The sequence below is a fragment of the Amia ocellicauda genome, chromosome 5 (assembly GCF_036373705.1).
Source record: "Amia ocellicauda isolate fAmiCal2 chromosome 5, fAmiCal2.hap1, whole genome shotgun sequence".
In the NCBI taxonomy this organism is placed as follows: Eukaryota; Metazoa; Chordata; class Actinopteri; order Amiiformes; family Amiidae; genus Amia; species Amia ocellicauda.
Genome location: NC_089854.1, coordinates 4,641,578 through 4,656,043, shown reverse-complemented (window position 1 = coordinate 4,656,043; position 14,466 = coordinate 4,641,578). Strand labels below are relative to the sequence as shown.

The 14,466-nt window shown below is 43.9% G+C and overlaps 1 protein-coding gene across 1 annotated transcript in view; it reads left to right on the top strand.

Annotated features, from left to right (window-relative positions):
* The window catches only part of kif21b (kinesin family member 21B), a 53,487-nt gene that overhangs the window by 32,828 nt on the left and 6,193 nt on the right, over nucleotides 1–14,466 (top strand). Inside the window, exons 28-34 of the mRNA XM_066703394.1 lie at nucleotides 7,599–7,735; nucleotides 8,840–9,020; nucleotides 9,250–9,414; nucleotides 11,005–11,122; nucleotides 11,259–11,429; nucleotides 13,127–13,326; nucleotides 14,246–14,386. Coding sequence (XP_066559491.1) covers nucleotides 7,599–7,735; nucleotides 8,840–9,020; nucleotides 9,250–9,414; nucleotides 11,005–11,122; nucleotides 11,259–11,429; nucleotides 13,127–13,326; nucleotides 14,246–14,345 — 1,072 coding nt within the window. The 3' untranslated portion in view covers nucleotides 14,346–14,386. The remainder of the gene's footprint in view (nucleotides 1–7,598; nucleotides 7,736–8,839; nucleotides 9,021–9,249; nucleotides 9,415–11,004; nucleotides 11,123–11,258; nucleotides 11,430–13,126; nucleotides 13,327–14,245; nucleotides 14,387–14,466) is intronic.

Genomic DNA, 14,466 nt, shown 5'->3' with positions numbered 1-14,466 from the left:
GAAACCTCATACCGATCTGTGATTCGTTTTCCAGTTGCACTTCAATTGTTTTTGCCTTTACTTTTTCTCACACGAGTATTATCTCTTCCTCAAACACATAAACACACACTCAATATCTAACCGTGTACAGGCACACAATGCATCACCCTAATCCAATTGATTGGGGACTATTGGGTTTCCTACTCTACAAGTATGAAGTCAATACCTCTGAGCACCATAATGCACATGACTCTTTGACGTGACTCCTTACGGTCATCAGTCAGAACAAGGTATGCAGCTCAAGAGTAATGAATCAATACTTTAATTTCCATTGAGCGAGACATCCATAAATCAGCCAGGGAAACATGAATGGAAGGTGATCGTAATAGTGTTGTTGTGCCCAAACACTGAAACTAACATCAGTCCTACAAAAGCATCCACAAACACGGGCTGCTGAAACAGAGATGGGTTTTTAAACGTGGTAAAAAAGTGTGCAAAAAACAAACAAACAAACCAATATATATATATATATATATATATATATAATATGAATGTATTTTATATATTAACTTATATATATATAGTCACATGCTTGCAATTTAGAATCAACTGGTTATGATGTAACTAATTCTTGTCATTCTAACAACTCCCATCGCAGGGGAGGCTTTGAATGAATCTGTTCACAGTGTCAGACGGGAGCAGCATGCGAGTGTAAAACGTCCCGATGACTTCTTCAGGGGATTTCTATGGAAACTTATGTGATGAATTCAGATTGAATTCCCTGCCAGTTACAGGAGGACTGTCACATTATTAGCAAGAACTAAAATTCAATTTGTAAAAGCATTTCCTCTGTGAGGTGAGTCTCTACCTTTAATAAGTTCGGGAGCAAACTGTAGAACCAGAACAAGAAAGCAAACAAGAAACCATCTGCAGCTCCTCCTCTGACTGGCAGCGTGTCTGGCGGTGACCTGTAATAACCTCCCTGAACTTGGCATACACTCTCCTGCTAATCGGACCCCTGTCTGCTTGCTGCCTGGGAGTCTGTCCCTCCCACCCCCTCTCTGATCTCCCCTAACCCTGCTGCTGTTCTGTCCCTAGGTCTGATGACAGCGACTCCTCTCTGTCGGAGGTGCTCAGGTATAGATTTCTATTTCCCTCTCTCTCTCTCCCTCTCTTCCATTTTCCAGCCTGCATTGTCGGCCTGCCTCTCTCTCTCCAGGGCTGTGCTGTGTGTGTGTGTGTGTGTGTGTGTGTGTGTGTGTGTGTGATCCCCTGCATGTGTGCCTCAGTGGGTCCCCTTCTCATCAGCTCTTTCTGTGCGTCTTTTAGTCTCACCCAGGAACTGAATGAACCTTACAGTGTGTAGTTCACAATACACTGCGAGCTGCAATCGCACGCCACCATGTGCGTTAACGGTGAAATGGCGATAGACTCCCAGGAATTTGACTTTTGCTGAATAAAATATGTTGGCGCCACTACTGGAGTAGGGTTTGTTTAAATCTCAACCATGTACTGTGGCAGCGTCTGGCACAGCAGAAGGCCTGTCGATAAGTTTCTCTAGTAAATCCAGTGTTTACTTTATATTACTTTTATGTCAAACCTAGGCACATCCAATATTGCTTTTTTCCCCTTTCTAATATTAATTTTCATGAGCAATTGAGTGAGTGACTCAGAGCTGCCCCATTTTGGTTACGTGTGATATTTCACCACATATTACAGACTTATATTGAGGATTGAAAGAAAGGTCCCATCGTGTAGCAGTTGGGTTCAGCATCAGGTGGACATGTTAACGTACATTGAATACCTTGGCACAGACCAACAAGTGCAGCCAAAATATTTAAAAATGCACTCTATATAGGCTGTTTTGATTCATCAGTATCGTTTCTTCAACAGCCTGCAGCTTGTTACATCTGAAACAGATCAGATTTGCAGTGATTTTATTATCCATCTTCTGCACCAAACCTGGAAGCCCTTTTGCTGCTTTGCACAGTTTGCTGGTGCAGTACCGTTTGATCAACAGCAGGTGGCGCAAACATCACAGTGATCGCGATTTGAAACACGCCTGGCCTGGCACCCTCCCTGGTGAGAGGAATCCAGCTCTTCCTGTCTCTCTAAAACACTCCGGTCTCGATTCCAACGCTGTTCAAAAGCCTAGCGCGTCTTCACAGCGGAAAGCGTGTTAAACAGGAGCACAGCCGCTTGCGTTCAATCGGAAATGCAGCTAAACCGTTTTGCACTACATCTTATTCAGCAGTGCCACTCAGACGCGGCCACACGCCTTGGGCCCAGCCATGTGGAATTCATATTTCATAATCTAATAGAGAGGCAGGAGCATTGTCAGGTCCGTTGCGCTCATACATCCAACGATTCTGACACATTTATTGCATTTTTTTTTATTTTTTTTTTTAATATATATATAGTCCTTATCTTAGTGCTGAACGATTGCTTCAGAGCGGAACACAAAGAAATCACTTTCAGCTTCTGCAGGTTTTCAGGTTTCTATTCCTCGGGGTCTGGCCACAGAGAGAGAGAATTAAATACACGTGGAGAATCGGATATCTTTAGAAAAGTGATTATTTATTCATTTGTTTCTGGGGGTATCCGTTTATGAAATGATAGACACTGTCTGCCAATGTAATTGATTGCTAATTGGCTTACATAGCAAGTTTTATAATAACTGTTAAATAGTGCTGCATTATAACGGCGACAAAACACGTACACTATAATACACCCCATCTGTATGCTTTCTTTGTAAACACACCTGCCTCCAGAGGGGTTTTTGCTAATTTATTGTCGAAGTGGATTATCTCTGACCAGGGAAATGTCAGAAACTTATTGCATGTGTTTTAGAAAAGGCTTTTAACCGCAGCAGAACAAAAACACCCCCGTCTACAGTGACGGTGGCGCACTGTGCTCTATTAAAGCAGCCAGCAATAGGGCTTACCTTTCTTCTGCACCTGTGTGTTGATCCGTCCCTCGCTATAAAATCACCATCGGACTGCCTGGGAAGGGAATGGCTTTGGGAAACGATGTCCTCTCTGGACTGAGTGTCCGACACCCAGGATTACCGTGGTAAATGCGGGCTTCGCTGAACAGTCTGATAAGGTTCATTCAGAAACTCCACCCTTTAATGTTTGTCCACACCGACGTCCTTATTTCAATCCCTGTCTGTTCCAAAAACTGGATCATGCAGGATTTGATTTCTTTCTGTCTCCATTTGTATTTGTATTGTTTTCATTGAGATGAAGGGGACCGAATTGGGTCACTCCCTTGTGTCGGCGCTGGTCACCTCGATGGCAAACGAGTGTGGAATGCCGTGAACCGATCCCAACTGGAGTAAATGCTGCATGGAGACGTGGTTTTCTGTAGTGTCTTTCATTTCCTTACTAGCGCTTTTGATTTTCTTCACGGCTCTGTTGTATTTTTAGTTGCCAATCTTGAGTTGTACCAGTGTGTGTTCATTTCGGTTGGGGCTGATTGTGCATGCTGCTGCTTTGTCACCGTGTTATTCCCTGTGTGGGGTTTTGGAGTTTGGAGGCTGTGTTTGTGAAGCCGGGGGTCGGAGGGGAATGAGTGGTGGCTGTTTTGGCACCAGGTACAGGAGCACACCTGCCAGCGGTAAGTCAGTCCTGTGGTTTAGGGACCTATACAATGTGATTTATGTCCGAAACAATCTCTCGGTTGGCTCTCCAGAGGAGTTTGAGTGCTGCTTTTTCTTAAATCAGGACGTTTGTCTGTTTTTCTTCTACAGCATTGGGTTGAACCGGCACAAAGTGCTCAGTGTGCTAACACAGTTTGTATTAGTGCTGTACAGCCACGGGAGACCAATTTTCCTTCATCATGGCCCCTCCGACGCACTCTCTCTCATGAAACAGAGCTCTGTGCATCGCCGGTGAAACAAGCAGCTTGTTAATCTGGCGAAAAACGCGTCCCCTGCGCGGTCCGGCTGGGGACAGTTTCATAAACTGCAGTATCGAGAGAATAATTACGGGGGAAAAGACAGCAGAGGTGTGAATAAAAAACAACCACCTGAAACCTGAAACACAACCTAAATAAAACATTGAGCATAGGTGATAAAATTCTTCTACCTGCTGGTATGAGAAATGATCGTTAAAACCATTTTTTTTCTCTCACCCTGATTATCCTGTGATCCCACCTGCCTTGCAAGTTTCACCCCCTGGGGGCACTGTTGAGAGCGCTTATATATATATCTCTCTTGCTTTGAGTTTTTTTTTTTACTTTTTTTTTTATTTTTATAACTTTTCTAGTTATTAATACTGTGGGGAATTCTCTAATTTGTACCCGGGAAGAATCAAAGACAGACACCCTTGTTGAGTGAAGTGTTCGGTCAGATCTAGAAGGAGAAGTTACTAAATCATTAAAACAGGGGAGGGGTGTAGTAGGATCTCAATCACTGTGCTCGGCAGGAACGTCTCATTATCCCCCTGCCACCCAAACGGTGAATTTCACTTGAAATAAAAAAAACATGTGCATCACATTTTAAAATCTATAATTTTCTCCCCTCTCTTTTACCACACTATATATGAAACAGTAATGTATAGTGAAACGAAAGGTCTCCGTAGCGCTGCGTATTGATTTTTCCGGCGGCTGTTTGAAGTGCCGTCAGGGAGTTGGCTGTGAGACTGTGTTTAATTGGGCAGATCTCTCTTCCACAGCCCCAGCGCAGCGAGCTCATCAAGCACAGGAACAGTCTATCTGTCTCACTCTGCCTGTTTGAATATTTACCGATGCAAAGAAAGTTACCCACATTTCTACCGCTTTCATATTGTAAAAAAATGCGGAATTTTTTCTTCACATTTATATGCATCTTTTTGCGGTTGCCTTTTTAAAATAAAAAAGATGTACTCCACACTATAACTTCCTTAGTCATGGAATAAGTAAGTAAAACGTGTATATATAAAGTTCTGGATACAAATGTATTTAGGGTTGTGATGAAGTTTGAATCTGCATTTGTTGACGTCACTCCCTCGAAAACTAAACCATTTTTTTTTTATAAATTCAAATTCGTAGCAAAATATTTGTCTACTCAATGCAACATCACATACATGAAGCCAGTCCCTCATTCAGTCAGGATGGTCAAAATTGTATTCTACGCACATGCGCCACGTGTGTTTAATTGGGAACGTGTCAGTTCGGTCCAAACTAGTTTCGGCAAAAATCTATTTGGCACTTTTATATATTCTGTTTTGTGGTTTGATTTTTATCATTAGTTTTTTTTTTTTTTTTTTGAAACCTATGGACTGATGAATTTTATGTCCACACTTCCATATAGCTTATAGGTGCAAACTCTGTGATTTAAACAAATGCGATTGTCATGTTATCAGTAGGGCTACGATTTTGTCAGAGATAATTGGGTTTACCTGCCTGCCTTTGACAACATTTGTAGCGGTCATTTTCTTAATAAGACTCGCATGAAAGCTACTGTAGTAAAGTTCAATTTGCCCTGTAGCTAGTATGAGCAAAACCTACATTTGTGGTGTTGTGGAGTTACCTTCACACAACGTGATCTGCAAGCTGTTGCTCTTTGCAGCCACGTCAGTACATACAATTGCATCTTAATTATTAGCTTTCACAGGAGTCTAATTAAGAAACAAAGTCGGCGAAAAGATTTTTAAAGGCAGGTAGGTAACCCCAATTATCTCAGTGACAAAATCGTAGCCCTCATCATCGGTATCCTGGCATAACTAGAACTAATTACTACTTAAAACAAATATTATTAAATTATGAAAATCTATTTGCTAGTACTGTGGAGACTTGCCACCTATTCAGATTTACCGATTTTTCACCAAATATAAAAAAATTTAATCATGCTATGTCAACATATAACTAAATCCACATTCACATGGATTTAATGCTTTAAAATCCACAATTGACGGATGCAGATTTCTGTCAGATCTGTTATATCCCTAAATATAATCCATAATGTCATCACTACCCTGAGAGTCTCAGACTTTCAAACACTGACCAAAAACAAAAACACTCCAAATACACTCACCTAAAGGATTATTAGGAACACCTGTTCAATTTCTCATTAATGCAATTATCTAACCAACCAATCACATGGCAGTTGCTTCAATGCATTTAGGGGTGTGGTCCTGGTCAAGACAATCTCCTGAACTCCAAACTGAATGTCTGAATGGGAAAGAAAGGTGATTTAAGCAATTTTGAGCGTGGCATGGTTGTTGGTGCCAGACGGGCCGGTCTGAGTATTTCACAATCTGCTCAGTTACTGGGATTTTCACGCACAACCATTTCTAGGGTTTACAAAGAATGGTGTGAAAAGGGAAAAACATCCAGTATGCGGCAGTCCTGTGGGCGAAAATGCCTTGTTGATGCTAGAGGTCAGAGGAGAATGGGCCGACTGATTGAAGCTGATAGAAGAGCAACTTTGACTGAAATAACCACTCGTTACAACCGAGGTATGCAGCAAAGCATTTGTGAAGCCACAACACGTACAACCTTGAGGCGGATGGGCTACAACAGCAGAAGACCCCACCGGGTACCACTCATCTCCACTACAAATAGGAAAAAGAGGCTACAATTTGCACAAGCTCACCAAAATTGGACAGTTGAAGACTGGAAAAATGTTGCCTGGTCTGATGAGTCTCGATTTCTGTTGAGACATTCAGATGGTAGAGTCAGAATTTGGCGTAAACAGAATGAGAACATGGATCCATCATGCCTTGTTACCACTGTGCAGGCTGGTGGTGGTGGTGTAATGGTGTGGGGGATGTTTTCTTGGCACACTTTAGGCACCTTAGTGCCAATTGGGCATCGTTTAAATGCCACGGCCTACCTGAGCATTGTTTCTGACCATGTCCATCCCTTTATGACCACCATGTACCCATCCTCTGATGGCTACTTCCAGCAGGATAATGCACCATGTCACAAAGGTCGAATCATTTCAAATTGGTTTCTTGAACATGACAATGAGTTCACTGTACTAAACTGGCCCCCACAGTCACCAGATCTCAACCCAATAGAGCATCTTTGGGATGTGGTGGAACGGGAGCTTCGTGCCCTGGATGTGCATCCCACAAATCTCCATCAACTGCAAGATGCTATCCTATCAATATGGGCCAACATTTCTAAAGAATGCTTTCAGCACCTTGTTGAATCAATGCCACGTAGAATTAAGGCAGTTCTGAAGGCGAAAGGGGGTCAAACACAGTATTAGTATGGTGTTCCTAATAATCCTTTAGGTGAGTGTATACGTTCTTCAAGAAAGAGAGTTATAGTTTTAATGTGATGACTGTAGTGACCCAATTCTCCTGATTGTCTTTTTAATGGCTTTGCCTGAGGACAATATATTCCTTTCCTCGTTTGTCTGAGAGGACCCCATTTTACTGGACTCGGACATAACCTCTGTAAGCAGTCGGACCCAGCTTCCCTGGTGTTTGATTAGTGAACATTTCTCTTCTTAAAGTTGTGGGACAGAAACCCTGACAGTCTAACTGATCCATCTCATATTTCATTGGCTGCTCCTTATGTTTGGCGTGTTCAGCTACAGTGGGTTTCTGAAGCAGATGTTGTGTTTGAGGAGGTGTCGGGCCCCCTGACAGTGCCTGGGTCTCACTGTGTGTGTGTGTCTCTGGCAGGGGGGTGATCAGCCCCGTGGGGGGGGTGAAGGGAGGCAGGACGGCACCCTTGCAGTGCGTCTCGGTGGCGGAGGGCCACTCCAAACCTGTGCTGTGTCTGGATGCCACGGACGAGCTGCTTTTCACCGGATCCAAAGGTATGGAAAAGACCCTAACCCCCCCACCCACCCATATCTCCCATCAGCAATTACCCTAGGATACCCTGGGGATTTCCAGGGCCTTGCCTTATTCTGCTTTACCAGCCATGATACAACAGTATATGTGGCACAACACCTAGCATAAAATGGGCATGCACTAACATCGCCTGGTGCTGAAATTGTGAAGAAAAACTGGACAATTCCACTGTAGGCTTGGGTTCTCTCTTTACAGGCCTGCATGATGAGACATAATGATTCTCCAAACTCCGATCAATGTCATTGGTTTCTCCTGCATTGATTTTAGGATTACAAAACCTTAAAAAAAATGAACAACGTCTTCTACATCTCGCCTGGGGAAAAGGAGAAGAAAGGAATGGACCGAGGGGTGTAGCAGAGACAGGGCGAGAAAGCATGGGGGGGGTTGAGTTAATTCTAATTAATTAATTAAGACGGAGCAGCACCTTGTTGACCAGGTGGCTTGTGTGCCCCGTTGCTTCTCCCGGCTCCATTCAATGGCAGCTTCCCCTCGTGCTATAAATAAGCTCCCTTCTCCAGTCTGGAATAAATTAAAGTCAAGTGAAGATAGAGCGATGAGCGCAGACCCTCTGATGAAGTAATATACTGAGGTCCCAGTCGCCAGGGACGGGGTCGTGACATTTTATTAACTCGGTCACGAGAAGTGAAGAGCCCAGGTCAGCCGGAGTGAGTGCTGATTGAATTATCCCTGGCAGGGAGACTGTGCACAATGATTGGAACTGAAAGGTCACAAACTGCTGCTGAAGACAAGTTCTCTATACATCTCCTCTCTCTCTCTCTCTCCCTGCTTGTCAGGTGTCAAGTGGAGAAAAAAACAAAACCAGAATAAGAGCATTACAACATGTCTGACAGGATCTCGCCTTACTCCCCGCCCAATCAAAATCACATTACTGCAGAACACAGATCGCAGTGTTTGTTTTCCAATTATTCCCCCCCACACACTTTTCACCCCATGGTGTTTGCAGATCATTGGACGTGCTTGCTCAGAAAGCAGGTCTTTTAATGATTACTTGTAGTTTATTTATTTGTGTGTATGGATGTGTAATTTTTTGGCATGTGATGTTGCAGATCGTACCTGTAAGATGTGGAATCTGGTGACCGGGCAGGAGATTGTCACCCTGAAGGGTCACCCCAACAACGTGGTGTCTGTGAAATACTGCAGCAGCTCCTGCCTGGTCTTCACGGTCTCCACCTCCTTCATCAAAGTGTGGGACATCCGAGACTCGGCCAAGTGTGTGCGGACCCTCACGTGAGTCCCCCCGCCTTCCACCTGCTGTGAGAATTGCACTTAAACCCTTCTCTTAATCAACATAGATCACTTCAGCTATAGAACAAAACCGTCGATATTTATGACAGGTCCTAATGGAAGCCATAAAGAGCCTGCGTGTGGCTGTTGGAGAGAGGATTAAACCCGGCACCTCAACACAATCTTGCACAACTTCTTTAGAGGGGATTAACCCAGGACCTCTCCCCACCAGGTCGTCGGGTCAGGTGATCTCGGGGGACGCCTGTGCCGGCACTACGACTCGCACCATCAGCACAGCCCAGGGAGAATACCAGATCAACCAGATTGCCCTGAACCCAGCTGGCTCCATCCTGTATGCAGCTACTGGCAATACGGTCCGTACCTGGGACCTGAACAGGTGAGTGCAAGAAGCCAGAGAACTGGATTTCCCAACCCTTTCAAGCCATCGACCCACCTACATAATGTACAACGGTGCGCCACACACCAACCCCATTGGTTATGTCACTGTATCCCACCCATCCTTTTGTACACTTTTAAAACCTCAGTCTGAACTAGGGTTACATTTTGCTCTGGGCTGGGATTGGGGTTAGAGACCTCAGTATACCTGAGCTTTTGATAAGGTTGTTGTGTTTCTACTGATGTAACTATTTTGTGTCGATTTGAATGTCCCAGTGTATGACTCAATGGCCTATAGTGAAAAGTTGCTCCTTTCTTCATTGTAAAGCAGTATCTGAATCCAGAATAACAATTCAATTTGGCAGGTGGGTTACTTTATCCCTTGTGGCAGGAGAGAGTGCACTGCCACTTTAAGAGTGGTGCGAGACTTAATCGACTTAATTGGCACATTGCTGCCTCATGTGTGGTTGGCATTATTATTTTGCCCCTGTGTCTGAACAGAGTGCAGAGGCACAGACACGGGTTGCGGGGAAAAATAAGTAGAGCCGACCGATACAGGTTTTTTTGGGTCCGATACCGGTAATTAGGAAGCAACATTTCCCGATTACCAATATATCTGCTGACATTTACTTTTTTTTGTTACCATGCAAAACAGACAATTTCTATCATCGATCCCTTAAATCTCTCCCTGTCAGAGAACTTGTCAAATATGCACTGAAGGCAGGACTTTTACATAATAAACATAACATACATTTTCATCATAAATAACCACAAATCAAACATTGTAAAAATAAATGTATTAAATTAGAATAAGGGAGAATTAAGGAACAATATAAAAATATGCATGTTCTATACATTAGAACAACGACCAAGGTATATGAGCAATTTCACACACAAATAGAACAATGTGCACGTTCTATACATTAGAGCAAATTAGATTAAGTGCTGGTTTGGCTTATATTTGCATTTCACACGTGTCAGGTTCTCTCAGGTTCACAAGTCCTGCTCAGTTCTCAACACTGCCGATCACACAGGGCAGGTTATTATAGTGCAGACAGCACAGCACAGCTGCATTGGTTTAAAAAAATGTATTTAAAAATGTCCTCGAAGGTGTAACTTATTTAATACGTATGCTAAACGTATTGCAATACGAATCACAGCCAAAACACAGTGTAGGATTTGAAATAGTTTTATAAATATCATGTATAGTTTGTTTTATCATGAATACTCAAATGCAGCACAGCTTTCAAAAACCCTTTCTATTGGTTTAGAGAGTTTTTAGTAAAACACGTTTATTGTGTTATAGTTTGAGAAAATGTCGGTGCATTATCGGTGGAATATGTGCCCATACAGATATTTCTATAAAAGGCAAATATCGGCCAATTAACATCGGTGCTCCGATATATCTGTGGGCCCTAAAAATAATACTGATCTTAATTTCATTTAGTCAGTAAATTGCTTTAATGTGCAATATATTTGATTTAAAGTGAATTTCCTCTCCTCTGTATTCAGTAGTTTGCTATGTGCCATTGGCTGAGCTGTCAAGGTGGATTGCTTGCCACCAATGCCAGGTCTGTGTTCTCTGTTCCAGGATGCAAGCTATCGGGAAGCTGACTGGCCATATCGGCTCTGTCATGTGCCTCACTGTGGGTCAGTCCATGGGTGGCAAGGACCAGGTCATCACCGGTTCAAAAGACCATTACGTCAAGGTACGGTAAAAGCACAGTACCTCACATTGGGCCCGGCTCCCAGAGACACTACAGTGTGCAGGGATGCGTTTAAGTGAAAATGTGGGTGTTGATGGATTTTGCATCTCAGTGTAACGTCGGCTGCTGTGCGTTCCAGGTGTTCGACGTGGCTGAAGGTACAGTGGGCAACATGGGGCCGGCCCACAACTTTGAGCCGCCACACTATGATGGCATCGAGTGTCTGGCCATCAACGGGGACATCCTGTTCAGTGGCTCCCGGGACAACGGCATCAAGAAATGGGACCTGGAACAGCAGGAGCTCATACAGGTCTGTGATACAGTCCAGAGAACTGACCGGGCAGCACCGAGCTGAAACTACAGTACCACCGCCAGCTAGCACAACTGAGCACTGTGATTCTCTCGGACACGAGGCACACATTTGTGTGTACGAATGTGAGAGGAACAGGGTTTGTTTTAGTGGTTTTGTTTGCAATATTTGTGCAGTAATCTCGATGAGAGTGGTATTAATACAAAGTTGCAGATGGGGCAATTTTTCTTGCAGATCAGACAAGAAAACGTCGCACATTAATTTGCAGGTTACTGTGAGCGAGTGAGGTATTCACAATGGGATAGGGTTGCTGGGGCCGCAATGATCATATCACTTTTAATTAAAAAACAGACAATTTGACAGACAGTACCAAATTTGTTTTTCAGATTACTTTTTTTTTCTCACGCGTAACCGGATTAGTTTCATTGCAGTGTTATTCAATGTTAAAGGAGAAGGAAAACTTGACAGAAATGTTAATCTTTCCACATGGGGATTTGTTTCTTTTCCTCTCTTTTTAAAGACCTGTGTCTGAGACCTATTCTTCAGTAGACGAGTCCCAAGCACTTCTTTCATGCAGAACACAGTGATTAAAAACAAATTTTCCATTTCTAACAGGATGTGTGAAAGCTCTAATTTTCATGATGTAGACAAACCTCAGCCAGGAACGGCCGACTCAAGGGTCTGTAAGAGATTCCCTCCTCTGTTAGGCTAGAGCTTCCATTTGTGGCAGGAGGCAAAAGCATTTGAGAAGACTTTGATTAATTTTTGGTGTAACGCATCCCCAGGCACTTCGCTATCGATATGAAATGCATTAATATCCAAGCAATGCATTTTTTCTGGTAAATTAGCGGTAGAAAAATCAATAAATAAACAGGAGCTGGTTTTGTTTTGTTTTTTTGTATGCAATTCATCAGTGTCTGGTGCCGAGGGCTTTCGCTGGATGGGTGCGCACTCTGGGGCGGGCGATGCCCACTGGTTATTTCAGCTGTGACACAGAGTCTGGCATTAATGATGTGAAGCCAGCCAGCGCAGTAATAATCCACATGAACAAACCCAGGGCTGCATTGATATAGCGCAGCACTGCCAGCCCCCCGGTCTGTGCTTTTTTACATGTTAAAAACAGATTAGAAAATGGCCTCATGCATAAATGAGCTGTGTACACACTGAGCCCTCTCCGGCAGGGGTTAAATGCTGCTCATGGGAAGCTTTTCAGGTCTGCTGGTGAAGAACATCTGCTTACACATGTAATGATCGCTAATCTCTGCAGGGATGTTGTGGTGTGCCCCTCGAAAGCCTGTTATTAGTCTGCAAAGCGAATCTTCCACAGTGCATACATATATTTTTTAAATGACAAGATTATTAAAATGCCCTTGCCCTTGTTATGTACAATCCAATAAGTCCAATGTCTAAGTCTGTTAGTATCTCTCTTAGCCAGTACGTAGGTGAAGTTAAACACACAGGGGAAAAAGCATTGGTGCGCGCTGTTGAAACGTTTCGGTAAACGTTTGGCAGTTTGTCGTAGGTTGGCTGTTGAGTCTGTTTAACCTGCTGCAGGGGACCACAGATCTGGAGATTTTATGCTATAGTTTCATAGTCAAATTCTGACCTGCTGTAGATCTGGGAGAAGGTTGTTTTGCAAGGTAATTCCAGTGCCCAGTTTCTAATCCGCACTCTGTTGGTTTACTTCTCTTCCCCAGCAAATCCCCAATGCCCACAAGGACTGGGTGTGCGCTCTGGCCTACGTCCCTGGGCGGCCCATGCTGCTCAGCGGCTGCCGGGGGGGCATGCTCAAAGTGTGGAATGTCGAGAACTTCACCCCCATCGGAGAGATTAAAGGGCACGACAGCCCCATCAACGCCATCTGCACCAACTCCAAACAGATCTTCACCGCGTCCAGGTACGGCACAGGATGCAGTTAAAACAACGGAGGCGGTTAATTCTGAGATGCTTTATTACATAATAATCCTGGGCAACCCCGCTTCGTCGGTGGGCGGACTGCGAGAGAGATGCACTGCACAATACTAATTGACAGCCAGCGATTTATGGCTTTTAGGTTTTGAGGTAAATTCTGAGACACCGGTGCAGACAAGTGAATCATAGAGAAAGTTATAAAAGCAGTCGCTCTATGTACATCATACAGCTTGGCTACGGATCAGAATGTTCTGCCGTGTCTGTGGGAGGAGAAAGGAAATGTGCATATTTTAACATTCATTTTAGCGAATCCTTTATATGCCTTTATAATAAAAATTGTGCAATAGACTTCATGTTCATTCCAGACAAAAATAGCGTTCTCTGAGAGAGACGGTAGATTTCCCTGTCAGACGCTGCTCCTTTGTCGAATGAAGATGTCAAAAGTTTGTGTGCAGTTTTTTTAGATCCCAGGCACTAATTATGCTAAAATTAAAAAGCGAGCTGATAAAAGAGCATTAAAGTGGCAGACAAATGGGAGAGATTATCAAATTGGACTCTAGCTTCACTGCTCACGTAGTAATGTGTTGTGGATGTAAACAGACTGGTAATAATGTGAAATATAAGATGTAGGGAAAACAATATTAGGAAATTGCTGCAGAAGAACACAAGAGGACTGTAAGATTGTGCTCTTCTGGCATTGGGTTGGTTTGTGCAGGCTGGGGGGCAATCACACTTGTTTTCTGTCTCTTTCTCACGCAGACCACTGTCTGTGTGTGCGTCTGTGCAGAATTGTCCGTCTCTAACTCTTCACTAACAAAATTCTTCTCTTTTCCTCCACCCTCTGTCTCTTTCTTTCTCTCTTCTCTGCATTTCGCTGTCCCCCCCCACCCCTCCACGCGCTGCAGCGATTGTCGGGTGAAGCTGTGGAATTACGTTCCCGGACTCACGCCTTGCCTGCCGCGCCGAGTCCTGGCCATAAAGGGTCGGGCCACTAGTCTCCCCTGAACCTCTGCTAACACCTCCTGCTATTCTCCTGCTCTCCTCCGGTACAGTCACTGTCTCTCTCGCTCTCTCTTGCTTTTCTTTCCCCACCTCTTCTTTTTTCCGTTTTTCTCCCCCGTACTGC